Source organism: Podarcis cretensis (assembly GCF_951804945.1).
Source record: "Podarcis cretensis genome assembly, chromosome: 1".
NCBI classification, from domain to species: domain Eukaryota; kingdom Metazoa; phylum Chordata; class Lepidosauria; order Squamata; family Lacertidae; genus Podarcis; species Podarcis cretensis.
In genome coordinates this window covers 31,411,889-31,438,525 of record NC_137170.1, presented here as the reverse complement: position 1 = coordinate 31,438,525, position 26,637 = coordinate 31,411,889, and the positions used below count along the sequence as shown (strand labels likewise).

The 26,637-nt window shown below is 43.5% G+C and overlaps 1 protein-coding gene across 4 annotated transcripts in view; it reads left to right on the top strand.

The window, feature by feature from the left end:
* The window catches only part of ESRRB (estrogen related receptor beta), a 151,716-nt gene that overhangs the window by 112,000 nt on the left and 13,079 nt on the right, over positions 1 to 26,637 (top strand). For all 4 annotated transcript variants that reach the window (XM_079972339.1, XM_079972340.1, XM_079972338.1 and 1 more), the window contains 3 exons: positions 5,533 to 5,649; positions 22,188 to 22,298; positions 24,522 to 24,683. In XM_079972339.1, the coding sequence (XP_079828465.1) occupies positions 5,533 to 5,649; positions 22,188 to 22,298; positions 24,522 to 24,683 (390 nt within the window). The remainder of the gene's footprint in view (positions 1 to 5,532; positions 5,650 to 22,187; positions 22,299 to 24,521; positions 24,684 to 26,637) is intronic.

Here is a 26,637-nt window from a genome sequence, read left to right as displayed (position 1 = left end):
ACCATTCTAGATGATCCTAGAGTCTTCCAACTCTACAATTCTATGATTCCGTGACAAGCACTGAATTTATTTAGTTATAAAGGTATTTGTATACTGCTATACAATAAAAATATATCAGAGCTGCCCTGCCCTCCTGCCACTGCTCTGATCAAAACTGGAGCCTCCAATGGCTGCTTTAAAGGGGGTTGGGGAAGATTCGAACACAGATCTCCTGTGTCCCGTCTCTTTCAACCCTGAGACTTCCAGGGCCTTGTTCATTTAAAGTAAGTGCATCCTCATGCTTGTCATGTTTGATTGTTATTATGGGTTGACCCTTATTTTTGCTTGTGACAGTGAAGTCATGCTCGGCAACTTTACAAAGAAAGTCTGTCGATTTCCATGGCTTTCAGCTGTTAACATGTTAGCAATCCTGTGAGATAGGATCATTGGACACCCTCAAGGTTCTCATTTATATTCAGTCTGTATATCCCTTAGCACCTATTACCACTTCAAAATGTGTGTGTCGGGGGGCGAATGACAGAAGATGCATTAATACAGAGTTATGGTAATATTATTCATCAGCCGATGCTACAGAACCAGGAAATGCCTCCTAACAATAGCTGGCAGTCACTTCACTGTAACAGTTGTTGAACGTACATCAAAAATAGCCGTGTGCTTCTGCAGCAGCAGCCAAGTGCTGTTCAGTCCTGACAGAAAGAAGACTTTTGAATTAGAGGGTGTAAAATGGAACAAAATGCTCCTTGTGGGTTTCTGTTGGGGTGGGGTGAGGGGCAGGGGTAGCTATTCCAAAGTTAGACCTGATGTATATGTTCTCCACAAGGAGAATAAGTTTGAACCTCCCCCCCTCCCAGAGAAGGGCGTTCTGGTGGACCGCTCTGAAAGTGACTGCAGCACAGTGCTCTGTGCTAAGTGGTTGTGGGACAGAGTACTTCTATTTTAGTTAATCACAAAGCCCCCAGTGTAGCCTCTCTCTACGGAATTATGGGGAATGGACCGCCTTTCATTTCATTTCATTTATTTTCTCACATTTAGGAGTGAAAATAGGCCCCAAGCTTCAGCTTGCATCTGCGTTTGTGCATTAAAACAAAATCCATCTGTTTCTGGGTTGTTCTTTGCTCTTTTCACGTTGATTCTGTAATTTGGGTTCCAATCCATTCTGTGTAAAATGAGGCTCTGTGTACTCCATTCAGCAGAATGGGAAATCCAAAATGGACTATACATTTTTTCCACTTTTGGCCAAAATGGATGGAATTTACAAGCCTGGGAGACCCTCTAGAGTAGGTGAAGTTTGCCAAATTGTGGATGAAAAGGTGTAGTGGCTTTCTGAGGAGGAAGTAAAGGGATTCACTTTTCTTTATGTTTCCCAGGAGGCAGGGGGGCATCGGACTGGAGACTTGTCTCATGTTCTTCCAAGTCATATGATAATTAAGAGGCGAATGAGTGGTGTGTCTTGTTTGTAGTACGCTAAAAAAAACTCAGTACTGTAGTTTCACACCAGCCTTGCCTTGCCTTTTCCTTTTCCTTTTCCTTTTCCTTTTCCTTTTCCTTTCCCTTTTCCTTTCCCTTTTCCTTTCCCTTTTCCTTTCCCTTTCCCTTTCCCTTTCCCTTCCTTGTTTCTTCCAGTAGGCCTTACAATGTGAGGCTGTCCAAAATGTTGTCTGGAGAGTTCCAAAGAGCTCTTTTTTTGTTTTGTTTTGTTAAAACAGCGCAATGAAGGGTTTTATTATTTTTTAAAAAACCACACACACAACCACCTTAGATGAAGCTTTCATCTTGTTTTTAAAATGGTCTGCTTTTGTGCTTTAACAACTACAACAAAATCCAGAGCTCCTGGGTGCTTGGCAGGCCTTTTGTAAAGCCTCACTTCTTGCAAAGCCCAATGCCTTAAAGAAACATAGAAATACAGGAGGTACAGAAATTACAGAGTGGCACAAGACATTGGGGGGGGGGGGCTGCTGATCCAACTTGAGTGTGTGCCTGTATGGATTCCAACTCGCTTTGTTATTTGCGACCCACCTTGAACTGATGCACACTCCTAATTTACACTTCATCTTTCTGACTGCTACAATATGGCTTACAGTCAGAACAAAGGCAATGCAGAATAATAATAAACAATACCACAGAGCAATGCAAATTAGGGGTAGTTTTAAATGGCAGGCACCTCCTATACGGATGGTGCGGATGGGACAGAGTGGGCATCAGCAGTAGGTCCTGCTGAGATGCAGGTGTCCTGGCATCTGTCTGAGGATGCTGATACCATCCCCGATCCCCTACTCCTGAATTCTGGGAATGGGAGCTAGAAAATAGCAGGATGCAGGCTCTGCTCTTGTTCACAGGGAAAGGATAAAAGGTTGAGCTCTCAATATTTATAGCAACCCTGGCCAATCCAGGGGCCGCATGCTGTCTGTCAACCCCCAAGGCTGCTGATGTTGCATATCTCTATTCTGTTCTGGGCCAAAGAGGTCTCTGAGATCTAAGCACACAAAGTCCTGGGTTGCTTTCAAGATTATGTCCCAGTTCAAGCCCTGGATCTCCTAGCTAGCCCACTCTTTGAAGTCATTTCCCTCAATTATGCATGGTCCAATAGGATGAGTGACATGCTCAAAGCATGCTCTCGCACACATGTGTGAGCATGCATGCATGTGTGCATCTTTTGCTGCTGCTCATTGGCGTGCACAGGTTCCTCCTCTGGCTTCTGAAGACACCCTGGAATTCTTTCGGCTGCCAGATCGCCCCAAGTCCACAGTGACTGAAGTGGCAGCGTGACTGCCAGCCGGTGGGAAGGCTGCTGGAATCCCAATGAGTTAATCTCATCACTTTATCACAGGGCACTTACAGAAATTGCAAGGCAGCGTGAGTGGTTCTGTCCTGTTGGCAGGCAGCCTCAGGACCCATAAAAGAAATTGGGAAAGTTGTGGGAGGTGGGGGTGGGGAGGAATAAAACAACAACAACTACAACAACAACAACAGAACAGAGAACTTTACTAAAATTTGAAGAGAGTTGCTTATCTTGAATGAGGCTGACTGCTACCTTCTTTTACCTGTGCTTTTCTCCAAAGAAGAGAGAAAGAGGGGTTTTGCTGCTTAAGCCTATCTGCTCCCATTCATTGAAGCACATTGTTTTTACTATCAGACACAATACAGCGTGATCTGATGGCATTAAGGTTTATTGGCGATATTTTCATAGTTCCTCCCTTTTAGTCAGGGACAACATGAATGCACTGGAACAGTTTTTTGTTTGTGACTTGGTACACAAAAGGATGTGCAGGTCGCAAAGCAACATTGCTGGCTGATTCTTGACACCAGATTTATTTATTTATTTATTTAATTCTTTGTTACCTGAAGATGGATAAAACAGTGGGTTTGCTCTGAAGGAATTGTACCCTTGCATTTGAAAGGGAGAAATGGGTTATTTAAATAAAGGAATGCAAAACAGACAAACCTACTGTGCTTTCCAGGTCCCTTCCAACTCTGCACTTCTATGATTCTGTAATTCTTTGATTCATGTGTGTGTGTGTGTGTGTGTGTGTTTGGGTGAGGGGAGGCACTGCAGAAAAGCAGGGATTCTGTGGCTGGCTGACTGTACCTGCCTTGCTACTGCAGTTCATTTGTTAATTAGAGATCAAGCTTGAATTTCAATTTCCAGCTTTTAGAGATATTTGATACTTCCTCGGCTATTGAAATTCAGGCGCTGTGCAGTGCTATGGTATAGACTGAATGGAAGCAGCTGGTACTGAACTCCGAGCTCCTGAATCTAACCATGTGGTGGCAGGGCTGTGTGAGCATGCAAAAGGGCATCAGAGAAATGAAACTGTCTCACGTTGGTGTTGACTGTCAGGATGTGGGTCTTAAAAGATAATACTCTGAAGGTGAAAGCCTTTTGTAAGGCAGGCAGGCTCAGAGTCAGCATCGTTGGGGGTTACAGTGTCCCTTAATAAGCCCCAGGAGTTAACTAGTTCATCCTGCTGTTTTGGCAGCGTGATAATTATTCTTTTAAAAAACAAGTAGCAATTTCAATGTGATTTTCAGTCCTTAGCTCATTTCAGAACCAGAAGCTATGCCTGTAATGGGGCCGCTGCCAAAAATGGCAACCCATGTTGAAGTTTTTCCTCCTCTCCGTTTATGTCATTAAGGAAATGTCTGCCATTATATCATCATGACATATGTTTTCCTGCATTCTCCAGCATCAGCCAATCATGTGGCGCAAGGGATGGGGAACTATGTGATGTTGCACCACATTTTTGCCAAAAACTGAATGGCAGGGTGCAGTTGCTTTTAATAGCAGCCCATATCTTAACCCAGTTTCATTCATTCCAGTACAGTATGGACCATGTAAGAAAGATCCAAAGTTAAGAAATGATGTACTAAGACTGCAGGATGGTGACTTGTTTAAGGTCATCTCAGTACATTTCCTCCCTCTATGCATAAAGAAACTTGGGTTCAAGACCATATCCACTGATTAGATTTCTCTTCTCAAAGTACTTTGAAAAGACATGCCATACATGTGTGTGTGTTTCTGCATATATGTGAAAGGGTAATGTAAGAACCGTATTTGCAAGAAATCTTTTCTAGAATCTTTATCTTCACTGTTCCTCCTCTGCCACCTCACCCTCACTATTCATGAATTTATAAACTTCTGACCACCTCCCTTCATTTTTTTTTTTAATGTAGATTGTAAGCCTTATTTGCAGGCACTAGGGGTGGGAAAGAAATTTGATTCAGTTTTCATGTACTACCTAATTTGCATTTCCTGAAAAATACGAGAACCGAAAAACAGCCATCCTTCAAATTTGCACTTCTTTGAATTTTACAATGCAGTTCTCTGGCCAAGTAATGTGTACAAACACACACGTACTGGGATAAAATGCATGTATAAAAATGCAAGTTAGTGAAAATGGCATGCGAGAATGCATGAAATTGCTTTGCAGAAATGTGCATATTAGACGAAAGTGCATACAAACATATGCATTTTAGAAATAACCAGAGGACATTCATACTAAAATGCTGAAGAATCTTCATGGGGACTTTTCCTTTTCATAAGAAAAACCTGCAAACTGATGTGGCAGTGTAGAGAATTAAATTTAGGACTGGAAAACTGAGAAACAAGTGAGAAATCAAAACTGATACACCTGCCCAATTTGTAGAAGGGCTCGTGTAACAACGGCACTGGTCAAAGCAGCGATTCCTTTTTTATTGTTTGAAGAATACTTCTGAGGGCATAAAAGCCTGCAGTCATATTCTCTTCTACAGTGGTACCTCAGGTTAAGTACTTAATTCGTTCCGGAGGTCCGTTCTTAACCTGAAACTGTTCTTAACCTGAAGCACCACTTTAGCTAATGGGGCCTCCTGCTGCCGCCGTGCCGCCGGAGCATGATTTCTGTTCTCATCCCGAAGCAAAGTTCTTAACCTGAAGCACTATTTCTGGGTTAGCGGAGTCTGTAACCTGAAGCATATGTAACCTGAAGCGTATGTAACCTGAGGTACCACTGTATTTGGTGCTAGTCCTTAGTGAGCCCCTCTTTGTCTTTGCAGGGAACATTGAATACAGCTGCCCGGCGACCAATGAGTGTGAAATCACAAAACGGAGGCGCAAATCCTGCCAGGCGTGTCGCTTCATGAAGTGTCTCAAAGTGGGGATGCTGAAAGAAGGTAAGGCGAGCCAGGCCCATGACTTCTGTCGATTTGCCAACACCTAAAAAACCCTCACCTCTCTCTGACTGAGGCCAGATTATGCTTTTGATGTGAAGGAGGAAGCAGCTAGAGTTGGTTCGAATTCTGAGTGACCAAGGGGAAGAACACAATGACATGCCGGTTGTGTTAAAGTGAAATTCTGTTCCTGACCTGACTGAAAATGTTAAAAGCAGGCAAATCGAAACCTAACACACCACAGTCAGAATGCATATGTGCTTAACTGCAGTTATGCATGTTTCGCTCGTTTGTTTCAAAGAGTTGTTCTCCCAACCTTCAATTTCAGATCTCCTAGGTCAGCTTCCACAAAAAATGGAAATGTGTTTTGAGGTGCTTTGGCAAATAAAAGGGTATTTGCCCAGCACTGGAAAAACTTAAGATTCCCCAGTCCAATCTGAGGAGCACATTCCACAGTTTGGGTACTACACCTGAAAAAAATACAATATTTCTCTGTGGCCTGCCTAATCTCAGAATGTGGAGGTACCCAGAGAAAGGACTTAGAAGATGACATTTGGGCGAGAATGTAGGACTCCAACACTGATGGATATGTGCAGATGGTGCCATGGCTCCCAACGCAATATGCTGCTGTCTTTTTTAGTCTATTGTGCTGTTTGCATTGATATTTTGTTCCATTGGAAACCCTCCTCAGAGGGGTTGCACTTGGCTTATTTTCCACACATGAAAAATGCCTTTTCCTTTAAAAAAAAAAGGGGGGGGGAGTCATCTGAGCAGTGGCATTCCCTTTCTCTTTCATTATAGGCACTTAAAAATGGCTGGAGAATCATTCCTTTCATTCCCCATTTATTTGTACACATTTATTTTATAAGAAACATTTACAGAAGCAGTGGCGTAGCATGGGGGGTGCAGGGGGGGGGGGCCCAGCCGCACCGGGCACAACATCTGGGGGGTAGGGTTACGGGGCGCAAATCCACGGGTTAGGGGGCGCAAATTACTTGCCTTGCCCCGGGTGCTGACAACCCACGCTACGCCACTGTACAGAAGTGGCATGCTACAAGCTATAAGATTCCATACATCTAAAAACAGAACTGTGCACTGAACATTAGGGTGTTTGCAGAAGAATGCGTGGTTAGAATGAGAAGGGTTGAGTAAACCTGTCCATTTCAGTCCCATATCAGTTGGTGGGATTTATTTTTTTTTAGTCCTTGTGAAAACGTATTTGCCTTGTAATGCAAATCTCACCTACTATAAACTTTTTCGCAAAGCATTTCCCCCTCATAGAATGCATTTTGTATGTCTCCACCCGCTCCAAGACATGCATTTTTATACACACACAAACTCCTTTACATGCCTTTTGTACACATTACTTGACTGGAGAACTGCGTTACAAAACCTGGTGAAGTGTGAATTTTGAAAGGTGGTTGTGTTTCGGTTCTTCTATTGTTTCAGAAAGTGTGTGTTATGCTAGCTGGCCTTCTGATGCAAACTGAATCAAATTCACACACATACACCCCATCCCTAGGCACGACTGGGAAGGAAGTTTGATCATAGTCCATTTGTTCTGAGAGGAGATAAACATTCCTGGCTGGAGAGAGGCCTTTGTCCCTGTGCAGGTGGTCTCCTTTGCCCTGCAGTGCTCAGCCCACCATCTCACCCCACCTATTGATCTGCTCAGTGTTGTCTGAACAGTGCTTGGCTCATCCCCTTGTGCTCCTCTCCTCCCCCCCCCTCCATCCATCCATTCAAGGTGCGCCACTGGGAATTCAATGGCAATTAAACACATTCTTATGGATTGGCTTCAAAGCTTCATTTCCCTGGGCTCCCTCCAGAATGGAAGGATTGGGGGGGGGGCAGGGAGGAAATGTAGCACTTGTAACTCTCTGCATCGATGTACTTGGAAAAGCACAGCTGCCTCACAGCCTAACCCACACAGAAAGGATATCAGCACTGGAGAGTGCTCCAGCCCAGCATTTCAGCCAAAGCAGGCAGGCTGCCATCTGTGGAAGCCAGAGATGAATTGGAAGCCATAGTGCTTTCCTCTGAGGTGTTGCAAGAGTGATAAAAAGCTAGTGCTGCTAGTAATGTAGATTTAAACCCTGTTTTGCCCTTTGATTGACAGATCTTATCTGAGGTTAAATTTCTGCCTCTCGCTCACTCTCTCGACTGGAGCTCTCCTGACATTGGTGAGCTCAGGCCTGTGACCCTTCGTGACCTTGCTTTTAGATTAGGATGGTGATGGATTCAGAGAGAGAAATTAGCCTGCTTTGAAGGTGGTGGAGTGACCTAGCGATGTGTTGTCCCTCGGAAGCCGGGAAAGATGAACTCTCCCTTGGATTCTTCCATTTTACTTACTCTGATTTGCTCTTTTCCTTTACAGCTTCAAACCACATTCATTCCAGCATCCACTTAGGGTCCAGTTCTTTATCTCATATGGGCTTTGCAGCACTGAAGTTTAGATTACACTGCTTCAAAGGCACACTGCTTTAATTGAACATGTAATCATATTATATGTGCAACCATTAATAGTAGTAATTCAGGACATGCCTGTTGCCAGGCCTCAGATTGCTGCTGTTTGTCATGATCATTTATACTTCCATCCTATGATAATATACATATGTATGCAGGTAGCCATGAGCTATTGTTACTGCTATAAAGTCTGCAACTACTAGCAACAATCATTGTAGCATTGTTATTACTATTATTATCTGCAGTAATATTATTTGCAGAATAAAAGGAATTCAGTCAATACAATGGCTTTAAAAAACCCAAGAAAGGCAAGAAAAAATAGTTTTGTGGTATTTAGTCTCCAAGGAGTCAGCAATTTTCTAGGAAGAACAAATCCAAAATTGTTTGACTTTCAGCAGAGAGATGCAGAATTGGCTGGGGATTTGAGTTTATGAAGGGTTCATTGGCTCTTCCTACCTCTGGCTCTCTTAGATCATCCATTCAATCTCCCAGTCAAGGCAGGGTTGTTCCCAAGTGCACATTTTTCTAGTATTATATCCAGGTCAACCTTACAAGTTCCAAGTGCTTCCCACGAGAAGCACCTCATACTGATCAGAAGAGAGCCTTGATATTCAAAGTAATATGTTTCTCCTTCCGGGATCCCATTCGTCATATTGTCCCCTATCACCAACACTTCCAAATGCCACATTAAATAATTCTCCGCTGCTTGCCGTTTTGAAAGAGATACAATGTGCTTTTGCCATCTCCAGAGACGTCAGGATCACAACAGTTCTGGCAGTTATAGAAGATAGCTCTCTTCTTAATTTCTAGTTTTTAAAATCTTGATTTTCTCTTGTGACCCATTACCAGTCACTTACTATAAAGTTCTGGTGAAAATCCCAGTGAAAACACAGATCTTCTTAACAAAGGGATAACGAGATTCCCCGTTTGGTGTTTTGTTCTTTGGGGCATTTTCACACAGACTAAAAATAGAGTCCAGCTGAGCACAATGTCATCTCCAAAGTGCCCAGAGCTAAATAATATAATTGGGAGTTGTCTTTTTTTGAAGTTACTGTAAGGTCATTTTTGCCATCATAGCGCAGTTAGATTTATTTGGAGCTCGCGTGTCTAACGAATCCAGTAGTTACTGAAATCATGACTCAACATTACTCCAGAAAGTCTCTAAACAAGTTTGTTGGATATTTCCAGGCATCTGCCTCTAGCTTCTCTTCTGTTTGGCATCAGCAAACATCTACTTCTCCCTCAAACTTACTGGCAGAGTTTGTTGAGTGTTGCTGGTTACAAGCTGAAAGACCCTTGCTGTCTGTCTGAAGCCCATCTGACAATGGCTGTATGCTCTCCTGAGCCTCAGATGAGTTGCAAGGGCTTTGGGGAAGGAAGAAGAAGTGAGCAGCAGTCTAGTCCATGAAGGATGAAGAAGCTTCCTTCTTCATCCTCTTTAGGTAGGACTTTGGTTAGGAGCTGTGTGATAGAGCTCACACACTAGTGGTGCAATCCTAACCATGTCTGCTCAGAACTAAGTCCTATTGAATTCAGTGGGCCTTACAACCCAGTAAGCAGGGATCAGACTGCAGCCTAAGAAGACCTTTTAGGCACAAACCCAAAAGGCAAGATTTGCCAGAAATAGAGACTGTCTTTGTCAGGTTATGGTGACAGGGGCCAGGGGGAGGTGGAGAGGAAGGCTCCAAATGAATCCTTAAAGACTGTGAAAGACTATCCTTGTGATGTACCCAGCACTGGGGGTTTGTTATGGCAATGCAGAAAGCGATTGAGAAACAGAGGCAGGAAGGGAGCAGAGTGAGCAATCAATAGGTTTCTCAGATATCCTGGCCACTTTGCTTAAGAGAGCCCTAATCAATGCAGTGCAACTCAGGGAATGCATGTGCGCCGGGCCATCTCAGTTTCTTCCCTCATGACGCTGCAGAGTGGAAACTCACTATAGCATGTGGATAAAACACAGTGTGGGAAACTGTCTATGTCAAACCTGATATATAAGCCCAGCGCACATGTGTTTAACATGCCAGCTTTCTTACCTGTAGTTAACCATCTTTATTCCTACAAGGATTTGCCACTGTTGCATCCATTTGGTGTCAAAGGTTGGGATCTGTAGCTCAACATGCAACTATGGAGCTGCTGCTTCCATTTGCCATTGGCATCTTAAGTTGTACAATTCTAGTTCTGCATTGGTTGACAAATAGTCAACTAGTTGTGGGGCGGGACTTACCTGACCGCCTGGTGGTGGAGTTGCTGCTGCTTATTGGGAGGGAGAGGGGAAAGGCAAAGAGACTGTGAGCAGGAACACTCTATTGGCTCCGCTGGAACATTCATATGGTACTGACCTCCCCACTGCCTTGCCCCTGCCCTTTCCCTCCCAGAAAGCATCAGTAACACATCTGCCAGGTCAGATAGCCCCACCCTAGCATCCAATATTGCATGTAGTGATGGCTCCAAGGGCCAGATAAATGGCATCCTTGCTAGTCTTTATGTCTTAATGATACCATTGCCTAGAAATTAATTGGTACCGTATATATACATATATAGGGACGCGAGTGGCGCTGTGGTCTAAACCACAGAGCCTAGGGCTTGCCGAACAGAAGGTCGGTGGTTCAAATCCCCGCGACGGGGTGAGCTCCCATTTCTCGGTCCCTGCTCCTGCCAACCTAGCAGTTCAAAAGCACATCAAAGTGCAAGTAGATAAATAGGTACTGCTCTGGCAGGAAGGTAAACGGTGTTTCCGTGCGCTGCTCTGGTTCTCCAGAAGCGGCTTAGTCATGCTGGCCACATGACCTGGAAGCTGTCTGCGGACAAACGCCGGCTCCCTCGGCCTATAGAGTGAGATGAGCGTGAAACCCTAGAGTTGTCCGCGACTGGACCTAATGGTCAGGGGTACCTTTACCTTTTTATATACATATATATCTGATACATGATGATAGTATTAATCTAGACTAGGAACGGAAAACCTTAAAACTGAGCTACACATCCAGTAAAATCATTTGGTAGACAGCATTTCAGACTGCCAAGTGGAGGTTGATATTTTTGAGTGTCCCCCCATGTTAAAAGCAGCAACAGTGCCCTCCTTGAATATGGAAAAAACCAGTACATCAGGAACAGGCATAGCCGAGTACCTTTCTCTTTGATGTGCTGCATAGGTATAACTAGAGAGGTAACTCCTCCTACAGTCTGAACTGGTAAAGTCAAGGGAAGACTTTGTAATGCTATTTTAAAAAATACATAGCTCTCTTTTTTTCTTGCAAACTGCCCTGAGATATTTTGATGGGCAGAATAATAATAATAATAATAATAATAATAATAATAATAATAATAATATTCTTAGAATTCTAAAATATGAAACTCACCCTTTAGGAAATATTTCAAAGAGTGCTGAAAGTTGGAATCTTGCATGTTGGAACACAATAGAGTTGTTTGGCTCTTCAAACTCGACTAGTATTTTATCTATTTGGTGGGCAGGCAGGGAGACGAGAGACTGAAAATGACAGTAAGCGAGGTCGCATTTCAAATGTGAATTCTTTGAACGAGGCTTTCTTAGATCAAATTCCATGTTTCTGATCATGCACTGAGGTCATTCTCTTGCGATTGTGACCTTACAAAGCGTTGGTGCAGAAAAATGCTGTTTTGTCCATTTACTCTGCATTAGGCAGCTCGGGTGGTTTGGGTTAGCAGGCATGGGCAGAGCTTAGCACACACACAGCTAAACACTGGCGGGTTATGTTTAGCCTGTGCGATCAGTAGAATGAATCCTGTTGTCATTTTCCCTCCAGGGAAAAGCCTTTCTTTGGGAAGGGCTGGAGGGGAGCAGGCATGCAAAGACCTCTGAGAAACAAGAAACAGAGGCAGCAAAGGCGGAATCACTGTGACAGAAATGCATGGCAAAAAATAAAATAAAATAATTCTCAAGGAATTTCCCCTTTTTTTTTCAGGCTAAGGTTGCTGATAGCCGTGTGAGAAAGTAGATCCAGGGCTTTTTAAAAACCTGACTACTTTCCTGTTTAGGTGGACACATATATGCATAAACATTTAATAATTTTATATTGATGCAATTATTGTTAAAAGTCTTGATATTGACAATACAATTATTGTTAAAAGTCTCAATATCTGTGTGCTTTGGTTTTCTTTTTTTCTTTAATTGTAGTAGAGATTGTGCTTATTGTATACTTATGTACTTGGATACTGCTTCAAGAGCTGTTGATAGAAAGCTGTCTATAAATGGCTTAAATAATGACTTAAATCCTGAAAGGCAGGCTATAAATAATTGTAATAGATAACTATAAATTATTAAATGTACAAAACAACAGTAGTGACATAGTGGTAATAAGCAAAAGTTTTATAAAGACTCTCAAGAGTACAGTATAGCCTTTCTTTAAAAAGTCTTATCCAAATCATCTCTCTGAACTTGTATCAAAACAGAAGAGAGAAAGTCAGGATGATGCAAGGGGTTAAGGTGTCCTTAAATTTTCCTTGAACTGGCTTTAATATCTGTACGCCTTAAACTCATCATGAGCAATAATCTCTAATTTTAAACAACGTCTTGGATCATTACTCTTAAATAATGACCTGTCTGAAGTCCGATTCATTTGTATTTCAGAATTTCCTAAACAATATTTCTGCTACGTTTCACATCAAAACACTTGACTTGAGGTCATGTTTGACTTCCTTTCCTGTGAACCTGCTCCCCACCCTGAATTGCATAGAAAGTCAAATAATATTTCCATGACGTTTATCTCATTGTGTTAGCAAGCAGTGTTAACAATACAAGTTACCAGGTTCTTCACCTTTCAAAATCTTTTTTACTCTCCCAGAGATAGGAATAAAGCATAGGAAATGGAGAGGAACAAAAATCTAAGCATGTGAGCAGAAACCGATTAGAAAACACCGAACTAAGAGGAAAAGCTAGCAGAAGAGGACAGGGTTAAAAAGGCTAAGAGAAGAGGTTAGCTGTATTAAGCTTAATTTGAGAGTGAATATATTTCCTTTCTCTCTCTTGATATTTCTACAAGATAAAACTCAACAACAATCCAATCATGAACCCGAGATTACAAGGCAAGCTGCTTAGGCAACAAGAATTTACAAAAATAATTCAAAACTAAGAGAAATAATGTATTAACCACTTCCGTGATCACAGCTAATCCACTTTTCTCTAACATCCATGACACTAAGAACCCCATTTTCCTGCTACTCTAATCCCAAACCTGCTAACTGCTTTAACTAGCAAATCCCAGCTGCTCCTTCCCAGAATTCCACCCTCCAATAGACTTCCACTCCTACTTGGCGTAGCTTAACAATATAATTTTAGAGTTTTAAGGGACTTCAGCGGCTATCTGTTCCAACACTGCACTGTGCAGGGTGCAATCACAGCATCCCTCATAGATGGCTGTTCCATCTCTGCTAAAATACCTCCAGCAAAGGAGGTCATTCATTCCAGCCTCTAAGAAATTTCCTCCTTCCATCCAGCAGATTGTGAGCACAGCTCACTGCATACCCTCCGACATTTCTCCAGTGAAAATACAGACGTATTTTTCGACCTAAGGAAAAGCAGGACATTCCAGGATCAAATCAGAAACCGGGACGGCTTCTGTAAATCTGGTACTATCCCTGGAAAATAGGGTCACTCACTGTAACACATTCTCTTGCAGGACCCCTCTGATTTAACACCTGCATCAAAAGGCTTAATTTCATTGGGGATGCTTCCCCATTGACCACACCTCCCTGCTAGGATCTGTTTCAGCTGCTCAACGTCTGCATGCCATATAGTTCTTGAATTGAAATTGAAATACTTTATTGTCACTTGTACAAAACTTGTATACAGTAAGATTACACCAGCACCCCCCACTCAGCTCTCTTTGTCTTAATTCCCCTCGTTTACTGACACACACACACCAAACCCGAAAGTCAGTTGCCCTGTTGTTATCTTTTCATTCAGCAGCCTAACAGCCCATGGATAGAAGCTGTTCTTTACCCTGTTGGTGCGACTAATCATGCTTCTGTATCTTTTGCCTGAGGGCAGGAGTTCAAGAAAGTGCCAGCCAGGGTGTGAATCATCCTTGAGAATTTTCCTCACTCTCCTGAGGCAACGTTCTTCTGCTATTTCATCCAGCGGATTCATGGGACAGCCCATAATATCTCATGCTGTATTCACCACCCTCTGTAGGCACTTCCTATCAGTTGATGTCAAACCAGCGTACCACACCGTGACGCACTTTCTATTGTGGACCCGTAGAAGGAGATCATCAAATGTTGATTGACATCATTCTTAGAAGCAGAGAGGACCAGTGTCAGGGGAAAAATGTGTAATTCCTTTCTCTTACACTGCGACTAAACAGAAAACAGCACACTCTAGTACTCTATATCCACTTCTGTTATACTGACTGCTGTAATGCAAGCAGCTAGCTAAAATAAAGACTTAATTTGAACGGGTTATTTCTCTTGCTTTCTCTTTAAGTATCTTTCGGTGGAGCACAACCGTTCAAGAAGTGCCCCCTGCTTCTCAAGTGTTCCCTGGGATCCCCCCTCCCCCAACCCCCCTTCCATTCTGTGCATTTTCTGAAAGATATTTGATTTCAGTGAAAGCTCTGCTGACATCCATGCAATATGCTTGCACTTTCTCTTTGTGCTTCCTGGGAAGGCTGAGGACTCCTCCGGGGATTCTGGGTAATTGGGTTAGTGGCCAGCTCATGTCAGGAAATTAAAAGGCGGCCCTGATCAGGTTGCGGCTGCATGGGGTTTAATGGCTTTGTATTTATAGAGTATTCTGCTTCTACCCGTGCCAGAAATACCACTTTTCTGCATACTTCAGGTGAACAAAGCACATGGAGGAAAGTTCTCCCACTGAAGGACAATTGTGCTTTGAAAAACAATTTGTGTTTTTTTGTGTTTGTAACAATGCTGATATGTTTTCAGGAGAGATGCTTGAGGAATTAAGTTTCTGTGAATTCTGATGCAAACTGGCCTCATCACCTCCCAGAGTGAAGTGTTGGTCACAGTTATCTAATTATCATTAGAAGGTTGCACGTCTCCTAATTTTGCTATATACCCATTGACTAAAAATAATGTATCAATATAAATTTAAATTGCATATTTTGGGATGAAATGTATACACAGAAACATATTTTGTGGATTAACAAAACATTTGCAGATTAATTGGATTTATGAATGAACATGCAAAACTGAGCTGGAAATGTTGTATTCAGCGCTAGTTTTAAGAACAAATTTGATTACTATTAAACCATTTCCAATGTCCCAGATGCTTGATGTAGGATTTGTTCCACTGCATCCTCTCTCTTATAGCAATCTGGGTTTTTTAGGGCAGGGATGGGGAATATTTTTTCCCTGGCAGACCACTCACCTGTCAATCAGCTGGTGTCACAATGATGTCAAATGATTGGCATGTGGGTGGTCCCACCCAGCTGTCAAAGTTGGCCCATGATGGTAGAGGGAGATAATGACCAAGCAGGATTGAACTCTTCACTCATCAGCTGATGCATGGGGAGTTCAATCCTGCTTTCTGAGATATCAGGTGTGGGGCAAATGGGCATGGTTTTTGAAAAACAGCCTTGTAGGGCCAAATACGAAGGCCTGGAGGCTCCCAGTCCCTGTGTTTGGCCATTTCCAGACGATAGGTGGTCTTGCACCCTGGAAATGATATGATTCTTCGGACTTAATTGATATCCCATATGTGCATTCTCTCTTTTGGCTATTATGATAATAAAATGCTGCTTCTGGTGAATGCTTTTATGGTGTTCTGTATAGCAGTGTGGATTTTAATGGTAGGAAATAGCCTGGCAATGGGGATGTAGCAGGGTTGGCCATACCGAGTGAAAGAGTAAGGTAGCAGATTGTGAGCAGCAAACTTTCATGTCTATGGGGGGGGCGTATATGTCTGTGGGCATGCACACATACCCCCATCCCCACATGTGCACCAAGACATTAAAAAAAGAGCAGGGTGTATTATAGTAACAAACATTGCTATGTAACAGAACTCAGCTTCATATCTTCAAAGCAGCCAGACACACCCTTGTCATAAAAAGCGCAGGGATGAGTAATGCAGTAAGATGCAATAAGTTGCGAACAGTTGAGGTGATGGGGACTCCTTAAACTGGCCATGCAGAAAAACTCTTAAATACGGACACACACATATACACACAAGCAGAAATGCAGACAGACGTATGGGTATGTGGTACCCCAAGGATCAAATACAGAATGGAAAGTCAGGAGACCTACCCTGCCATAGGGACTCAACGGAAAAGGATGCACAGCCTGCAAATTCAATATGACAGCAAATGGGCTGCATTTCCCACTGTCTAGGGCTTTGCTTCATGGAGCTTTTAGAGGTATTTTTAGTCTCCGGGTAAGAAAAAAGAAACTAAACTTGATTGCTTGTGCTACCTCCTCTGCACACTCGGCTATTTTTACTTCCGACAGACTGGGCCTACATCCAGCATGTAGAGGGGGGGGGAGGGGGGCTCCGAAGCTGGAATTATTTGCCTTCCATTAAGAAAAAAACCTCCCAAGCCTGATGTTATCAAGTCAGTGAGGGGACATCTGATCTCAAACTTGTTGGACAGATGTCTCTTGGCAGGGTTGCGCTGGAGAAAGGCAGAGAGAGCAAACAGATCAGTAGAATGGCTCTCATACTGCAGAGGGCTGGTACTGGCACAGCTCTGTTTGAAGGACTTCTGGAACATGAGTGGCACCAACAGGATGATTAGAAAACTGACAGCTTTAGTCAAGGCAGGAGGTAAGGCTGAATCTGAAGCCACCGTGACTCTCCCCCCACACCGGTGAAGTGCATCAAAAGTTTTTTTTTTTCACAGAAAAGAGAATTAATAGGAAGAAAGCAAAAAGTGAAGACACTACAGGGAGAGGGAAGCTGCATTACATTACGTTCACCTGCCTTCAAAAGCCATTCTTTGGGTAACGATACATTGGGGGGAGGAAGGATGCAGGTGGCACTGTGGGTTAAACCATAGAGCCTAGGACTCACCAATCAGAAGGTCGGCAGTTCGAATTCCCGCGATGGGGTGAGCTCCCGTTGCTCGGTCCCTGCTCCTGCAAACCTAGCAGTTCGAAAGCACGTCAAAGTGCAAGTAGATAAATAGGTACCGCTCCAGCGGGAAGATAAACGGCATAAATAGTGGAGAATATTCAGCAATATGGCCCTCTTTGGGAAAGAGCCCAGAAGAGAAAATGTTGAGAATTTTTTTTTTCTGAAAAAACTCATATGAGAAATTTTGCCTCAGCTCTATACTCGCTATTGCTTCACACAACACAGACACAGAGTTGCACACACTGTTGTCACCTTTCCCAGAGGAAAGTTAGTATTTCATTCTCTGCCTGTATTCTTTTTAATGCATGCCCACGTAGTGAGAAACAACCATTGAGTAGTTGGGTTTTTGTTTTGTTTTAAATCGGCAAGTAAGCGAATTGGAAGAGGGTACAACAACTTGGTATGTTAGGTAACTCCACTCCCCCAAATAAGCAGTCCTAGACCAAAACTGGAGCTGCTTCATGGTGCAATGAGGGGATTGCTTCTCAGTCTAGTGAAGCAACCAAGCCGCACTACAGACCTTTTAACTTCTACTCACAACTTCCCATCTCAGACAGCAGCGAACCTTCTGCAGCTGCAGGAACTTTAACTAGAGTGATTTGGACGGTATGACTCACATGTGCTGTGTTTTCCCTCGTCGTCTTTGTCTGCCTTCTATAGGGCACTTTCATTTAGTGCTGTCACTGCACTGCTGTCAAACCTCAGACTCAAGTAGCCGGCGTGAAATGCAGAATAATTACTGTAACTTAATTTGTGATTGATATCCTCATGGATCTTGCAAATCTCAGCATATCCATCCTACTTCCATTTCTGTTCAAGCCTCAGAACTGATTTTGTTTTGTTTTGTTTTGTTTTCGTCACCCCCATCCCTACCATTTCCTCTACCATCCCACCAACTGGGCTTTCTTCATCTGCCTTGTGAATGCACCCTCTCCTGCATTTTCATAGAAGCATTGAATGAATTTTTCTTGCAAATGCATTTTTTCTTGCAAATGCATTGAATGCATTTTTCCTGGGGCAAAGGGGTTCTGAAGGGCAGATAGGGCTCTGAGGCTTGGAAAAATTAAGCCATTTGCACCCACTCATTTTTGCAGGTTGCAGGTGTCCTCATGCAGTGTTTCCCAGTCCCCCAAGCTATACAGGATAGCATGGTGCATCCTATTGATCATCCTGTTTACATGAAGTTAGGTGGTATTGCCCCCCATTGGAATGGCGCCTCCTACAGGACTAAACAGGCAAAGCATTGCTCTGCTTGTGAGTCGATAGGCCAGGCTCCTGCAGTCTGACCAAGTTAGAACTTTTTAAAACATATTTTTTCACCTTTAGCTCCCCCCACTTTCAGTTCCTTTCTCCTCTCCTCCATAATCACCACATTTATTTATTTTTAAAAATTGTGTGTGGGGAAACCAGTGTGGTGTAGTGGTTAAGAGCGGTGGACTCGTAATCTGGTGAACCGGGTTCGCTTCCCCGCTCCTCCACATGCAGCTGCTGGGTGACCTTGGGCTAGTCACACTTCTCTGAAGTCTCTCAGCCCCACTCACCTCACATAGTATTTGTTGTGGGGTAGGAAGGGAAAGGAGATTGTTAGCTGCTTTGAGACTCCTTCGGGTAGTGATTAAGTGGGATATCAAATCCAAACTCCCCCTCCTCCTCCTCCTCCTCTTCTTCTTTTGGGTTCCTTTAGCTGGGGGTGAGGATGACACCGCAGCCTGGTTCCCGCCAAAAAGCCTAGGGCAGAGGAGCCTAGATAGAGGAGTTCAGTGGCACCACTCCAATGGCCGGTAGCGAAGGAAAACAAGCTGCTTCACACCACCTTTGGAGGCTTATGGCCTTGGCTGACCCTTTCCCTGCCTTTCAGGGGGGCATTTCTCCTCAGAAGTTGCCACACTGGACACAGCGGGGGGGGGGGGGGAGAGGAGCAGCTGCCCTGCATTGAGTGGCGAGGGCAGGCCACAGAGCTTTGCCCCCAGTCGCCAGCCAGCGAAGCTTATTCCACCTCCCCAGGCCACCAAGCAGCACCTCATTCATCCCCAAATCAATGTGGTTGCATCATTTCTAGAAAATTAGCACGGCCCATGTTTCTTTCTCAGTTCCTTTCTCAGATGCATTAGCAAAAGAAGTTTCTTCTTTTCACTATTCTGAGAGCAACTTATGAAACAGCTCAGGGCCCTGCCAAACATTACCTCCTAGCTGCTGGATTGCAGTGCCTTTCGTTTCTGCAGAGATTGTAAGCTCTTTGGAGTAGGGATCTCACGTCAGTGTCTTTTACACTGTAGGTTCAGTATATAAATGTTTTACAGTTTTATATGCCATAAGCTACCCAGAGTGGCTGGGGAAACCCAGCCAGATGAGTGGGGTTTTAATTCAACAACAACAACAACAACAACAACAACAACAATAAAAATGGTGAGGTTTGCTGCTAGAGCACATAGTAATTCTTCTGCATAGCAACAGCAACAGCTGAGCGGGAGAGTTTAGTCTGCACACACTGTCTCTTTAACGCTGGCCATGATGATGACTGTTTGGATGAAACAACAACTGTGACCTTATTTAAAGTGCTTGCCTGAAGGAGTGTCAAACAGGATGGAGGGACAGGAGGAGAACAGAGTCTCTCCTTTGAAATTAACGAGCTAATGTCCTTGGATGAATAGACATATCTACTCAGCAAGGAAAAGAGGGATGGAGGGTAAATCTCCTTGCATCTCCCTCTCTCCCTCTCTCTTGCTTATCTCTTTTAATGCACTTAAGTCCTTTTGTGTTTCTCTAATCTGATTGAGGGTGCCTAATACCTTTGCAACCTGTGCAGCCACCTTCCTAGCCAAGCACCGAGGACAACACGCTTATATGTGCATGATTCTGCTTGGTAAAAATAGCATAACTCCCTCCACTGGTTCCTCACCTTTCCCCTTTTGCTATATCTAAATGCCCTGTTACTACACACTTGGGACTTGCAGTGGAAATTAGTTTCACTGGTGTTCCAGTGTACGCCAGTGTACATCTTGCCCTACAGGCATTCACACCTCACTCATCCAATGAAGATATGGGGAGAAGCAGGGCCACGCATACAGGCCATGCCCCCCAATGCCAGAGCATCAGCTGGCCATGCCCCTAGCACTGAAGGCTCAATATTAGTGCAAAAGGGTGCAAAGTGAATAAGGCCCACTTCACACCAATGCCAAACACGTGACAGTGGTGGGCATGGCCACCAGATACAGTCCCACTTTAACCCCTTCCCACATATTTGTAAACCACTGTGAGGTTGTTTTCTTTTATAATCAAATAGTATATAAATGTTAGGGAATAAATAACATAGATTCAGTGGGTACAAAGGGAAAGTGAATGTCTGCACACTTCTTTGACCCTGACCAGGGTGTGAGAGCCCTACGGGTTTTTATAATGAATTTATTCATTTATTTCCCAAATTCTATATACCACTAGAGTGTAAACACAAACACACACACACGCACCTCAAAACAGTTTAGAGTGTGCAAATGAGCATCCAATTCATTGTGCTGGTAAAGTTGCAGACAAGTGGTGTTCATATGCATAACAAAAACAGCAACACTTTGGTGTAACACTTTGGCCATTTGCTCATGGCCAAGATCTTAAGTGCATGATTTGGGAGAGTATTCTTGGAGAGTGCAGTTATTTCAAAGGTACTGATGATGACAGGCTGCCTGTATAGTGTTGGGTTAGTCAATGCTAGTCAGGTTGGTTTCCTGGGAACTGGGTCTTGCCTGTCATTCTATTTGCTTGGATATTATTTCACAAACACTATAGAAACATTTCTACCTCACTGGGTTGAGATGCTAATAGGAGGGTGAAAAGGTACGAAGCTCTGATGTTTAAAAGTGCATTGTTTGTTTTTGTCCCTTTTTTCATCAACTGGGTGGGGGAGAAGGGATATCTGTGTATATTTTAAGAAAGATATTTCACAGAGCAATCCAAATTCCTGGTGGGTGGCAGCAGGATTTAACAGAGTAGTGGAGCAACTGCTACGTCTGGAGTCCCACCGGTTGCACTGGAAAATAACGTCTTCTCCTGCCCCCACATGCCATTTCCAGGTTGGCGCAGCCGACAGACTCACATCAGGCCAATTGCTGGTGGCTACAGATGAGGGAGAAATTAGATTTTGTTAAAGAAAACCCACCTAATTTGTACTTACCGAAACAATACGCAAACTGAAACACAGCCATCCTTCAAAATCCATACTTCTCTGAATTTTTAACACCGTTCCCCAGCCAAATAATTGTATAAAAATGCACATAGCAGGATAAAGGGTGTCTATAACTGCACCTGTTTAATGAAGATAGCATACAAAAATGCATTATATTAGGGGGGGGAGTGATTTGCAGGAATGTGTATATTAGGCAAAATTGCATACAGAAAGATGTGAATTAGGAGAAACTTGTGTTAGAATGCTGATGAATTCTCATGTGGATTTTTTGTTTGTTTGTTTTTTTAATTTTTTTTTAATGTGGAAAACTGAACTTAAGAATAGGAAACTGAAAAACTGAGACAAACCAAAATTGACAGATCCATCCATTCCTGGTGTGAATGCAGAAACTGAGTAAATGAAAAGTTTCATTCTAAGGGCCCCTGCAGACATCCTATTTATTAAGCATCCATCATGATTTGCATATGTGATGTTATTGGATGGTTATCCCCCCCCCCCGCCACTGGCACAGCCAGACAGAATTGGGTGAACGGACATCTCAAGTTCTATCCTATCTGCCCCACTTCCAGGAGGGATTGTTCCATCAGTCAATTTCTCTTATCAGTTTTTCTCTTCATTGGCAGTGCAATCCTAAACACGCCTACTCAGAAGTAAATCCCATTGGGCTCGGTGAGGCTTACTCCCTAGGATGCGTAGTTAGAACTGCAGCCCACGTGCATAGGAATCAATAGGAGTGCATGTGCATACAAATATACCTGTTAAGAATAAGGAAACATATCTGAATCCACTAAAAAAAAAAAAAAAGGCCTTAAGATTTCCTTCCTCTTTTGCCTACAGGGGTCCGCCTGGATCGAGTTCGTGGAGGCCGTCAAAAGTACAAAAGGAGATTGGATTCTGAGAGCAGCACTTATTTGAGCTTACAGATTCCTCCTCCAGCCAAAAAGCCATGTAAGTGCCGGTATCACACTCTGTTGCCTGGGGCAAGCTCTCCATTTCCTTTCCCCTAACATAGTGCTGTGGGGTTGTGCTGCTCTCCCTGAGTGTTCCTCATAGGAAACCAGTTCTCAGCTGTGTTAATTAGGGAGCCACATGAATTAGTGTCCTCTGAGACTTTTCTGAAACTGAAACCGAGGGCAATTGTTCAGATACATGGTTTAAGGGAGCACTTGGCCTTTCCCTAAATCTACAAGAGATCAGCTTGCAGGTGAAGATGATGGCCTACCCATCTCACCATGATGATTCTCCAGCTTTGCATGATCCTGCTAGCTGCCTGGCAACCTATTCATCATAGATCTCTATGCTCCATGCATTGTAGAATCTATTATTGGGGCATTTCACACATGGTCCAGTGCCGAGGGCCTTCTGGTGGTTCCCTCACTGCGAGAAGCCAAGTTACAGGGAACCAGGCAGAGGGCCTTCTCGGTAGTGGCGCCTGCCCTGTGGAACACCTTCCCACCAGATGTCAAAGAGAACAACTACCAGACTTTTAGAAGACATCTGAAGGCAGCCCTGTTTAGGGAAGCTTTTAATGTTTGATTCATTACTGTATTTTAATATTTTGTTGGAAGCCGCCCAGAGTGGCTGGGGAAGCCCAGCCAGATGGGTGGGGTATAAATAATATATTATTATTATTATTATTATTATTATTATTATTATTATGCAGAGGAAATCCTGAGCTTGCCACTGAGTCTGAACTCAGTGGGGGAGATTTAGCCTATCAGATTCCCTGGTGCCTATACCTGTATGATACCTGTGCTTTTTGCTTTGATACCTTACACTTAAGACATCTTCGGTGCACACCTAAGCAAAAATGGGAAAGCGTCTTAGTTCTCGGAAGGTCTTGCTTCATTGCTCATAGATCTTATTCTAATGTCTGCCCAGCTACTAGCACTTTGGCTTGAGGTGGAGAAACTATCCCTGGAAAAGATATATCACCCTTCCCACCAAGAGTACCTTGTGTCAGAGTTCAGCCAAGCCACACAGACTGCACCCTCTGTGCTGGTCCTACAGCACCAGTGGTCAGCTGCATGTTCTAGAGCAGGGGTAGGTGGCCCAATCGCCTTCTAAATCTGGCCCACGGATGGTCTGGGAATCAGCGTGTTTTTACATGAGTAGAATGTGTCCTTTTATTTAAAATGCATCTCTGGGTTATTTGTGGGGCCTGCCTGGTGTTTTTACATGAGTAGAATGTTTGCTTTTATTTAAAATGCATCTCTGGGTTATTTCATCATCATCAAACCTTTTATTGGCATCACATACAAACATCCATAGCAAATCAATACAGAATTCCTGCCTTCCCAGTAACACAAAACATTTGTCTCTGGGTTATTTGTGGGGCATAGGAATTCGTTCATATTTTTTTTCCAAAATATAGTCTGGCCCACCACATGGTCTGAGGGATGGTGGACCGGCCCATGGCTGAAAAAGGTTGCTGACCCTTGTTCTAGAGAGTGGTCAGAACAGGATGAGGTGCCCTCCATTAATGTACCAGTGGACTCAAACACACTAAGAGCCACTTCACTTTCCAAAAATCAGTATTTTACAATAGAAAGTTGGGAAAATATTTGAAGCAGACATGAGAAATAGACTGTAGTTTATTTTAATTTCCATAGGGGTGTTTCCTTAAGCCGTTTCCCCTGCATTTCCCCCCATGTCAGAAGATTCCCCATTTATTCCAGCCGGAATGTCCATATGTGAGCTTCCTATCAGTATTAATTAGCCAGAATACACGGTAAAACAATTATCAGTTGAAATATGCAGAGTGTTCAGAATGGAAACTTATATCTTGGCAAAGGATGCTTAGGTATATCAGTAATTAACACATGTAAATATCTATGATAGGATCAGGGACCGATCGTAGCTCAGTGGTAGGGCACATGCCTTGCATGCAAAAGGTTGCAGGTTCAATCCCTGGGGCCTCCAGTTTAAAAAGGAGCAGGTAGCATGTGATGAGAAAGACCTCCGCCATGGTCTCTGGAGAGCTGTTCACAACTCCGATAAGGCAATCCTGTGCTAGAGAAACAAACAGTATGATCAGGCAGGAGCCAGTTTCCTACATACCTGGCATTCCCAAGCAAAAATAATCTCACCTTTATTTCAGACAGTGGAGTTTTAAGCTACTTGCGTAGGTTCGTCAGATGTACATACTGATTTCTGTTTTGGAATTTGCAGTGACCAAGATCGTCTCCCACTTGTTGGTGGCAGAGCCGGAAAAGATTTATGCTATGCCTGACCCTACCATGCCGGAGAGTGACATAAAAGCTCTGACCACGCTCTGTGATTTGGCAGACAGAGAGCTGGTGGTGATCATTGGCTGGGCAAAGCACATCCCAGGTAAGAAGTTAAGGTTGGGGGGCAAAAAATGGTTGTAGCAACTTACCGTCATGGGCACTAGTTTATCCTTTTCAACAGGGAAGCTGCCATTGTCTGATGAGGAACTCTGAAATTTTGTGTGTAAAAAAACCCCCAAGATTTTGCAGCTTCAGTCCCCACATTTTGCAAATGGAATAAAAATGCAATGGGAATCTTTAATCTGTGAGCAGCCTTGGAGGGATGTACCCCTCTTGTTGCACATTACGAGAAACAACAAATTGAAGTGGGAATAGTACACACACACACACACACACACACACACACACCTGTTTTTTGCTGCTCTTTTAACCATGCGAAGCAGCCTCAAGGAGAACCCGAGTTCAATAGAAAATAGAGGTTATGAGAGGACTCCTAGTTTACAACAGACTCCTCGCTTTCAATCAGAATTCCAATGCAGTTATTGATTTATTGGTGTAAATTAATGTATCTTTAGATGCTTGCGATTATCTTATAGCTTTAGCTTTGAACTGAGAAAACTCCAGCTGATGGGTACTTGGGAAAGGAGCTCAGTCTTTGGATACTGCTTCTCAGCAAATCTTAATCCCAGTGGTGCCCTTCTTGAAGGAGGCCTGTCATAACAGGGATTACCCCACTCACTGGCTGCACAATCTGCCAGGGCCTGATTCAGCACAAACGGTGTAATGCTGTTGATTAAGGAAACTCTGTCTGGATTGCTCCACTAACCCAGCAGCTGGGAAGAATTAGCAGGAAGGATAATAACAAACTACACCAGACGACAACTTGTTAATACTCAGGCCACCATCTCCATATTGATGAGGCCCCTTCCTGCAAGAACATTTGTGAGGTCAGTGTACTTTCCCATTTTCAGTACACAATCCAAACAGTTGCTGACTAGGTAGAGCTGCTGTTGTGGAGATACCACATTTTCCAAGCAGGTTAGATATAATCACACTTTCATTTCTGTCTGTTTGTCTAGAAAGATGTGGAGCATTGCCCCCCCCCCCCCAGTAGTACATTTGTTACTTGCCTGATTACAGTGCAAATTGTGGTTGCATTTCACTGGAGAGCACTTGATCACATCCTGCCCCATTACTTCTCAAAGCAAAGTGTGCCGATGTACCATTTTGTGGAATCCTTTCCCATTGTTTTGAAATTTTGCAATGGAAAAGTCCACAAAGTTGCTCCTCACAGACAAACCCAAAGCTAATTCAAATGGCGTGTGTGAATTAATAGCTAAATAATACTCAGTGTGGACAGGCCCAGAGTGAGTTGACAGCATGATAGAAAAGGAAGAATGATCTAAGGGTAACAATATAGTTAGGTCCTAAGTTTCTGAATAATAAGGCAATATGTTGATTTCGTCCAGTGAAATCTCTGAAAGCTGTGAGTATGTGTGTACATGGACACAACTTTCAGGTTTGCATTACAGTGGTGCCCCGCAAGACGAACGCCTCGCAAGACGGAAAACCCGCTAGACGAAAGGGTTTTCCGTTTTGGAGGCGCTTCACAAAACGAATTTCCCTATGGGCTTGCTTCGCAAGACGAAATGTCTTGCGAGTTCCTGTGGGGTTTCCCCCCTTTTCCCCCCCTTTTCCTAAGCCGCTTATCAGCTGATCCGCTAAAAGCCGCTAAACCGCTAATAGCGCTAATCCGCTAAGCTGTCAAAGTGGTTGCTTCGCAAGACGAAAAAACCGCTATACGAAGAGCCTCACGGAACGGATTAATTTCGTCTTGCAAGGCACCACTGTAATTCCTAAACTTGTCTCAGACAAACAACTGTGTAAGGACCCTCTCAGTGGTGTCAGCACATGGGTCCAATTAAGCTTGAAGCCACTCTTCAGCAATTCGGGGGGGGGAATACATTTTAATAGTGTTCAGCAAATATTATTACTTCCCTACCAAGGCTGTCTTCCCCTCTGGACAGGACTCCCCTTTCTTCCTGCTTCACACCCAG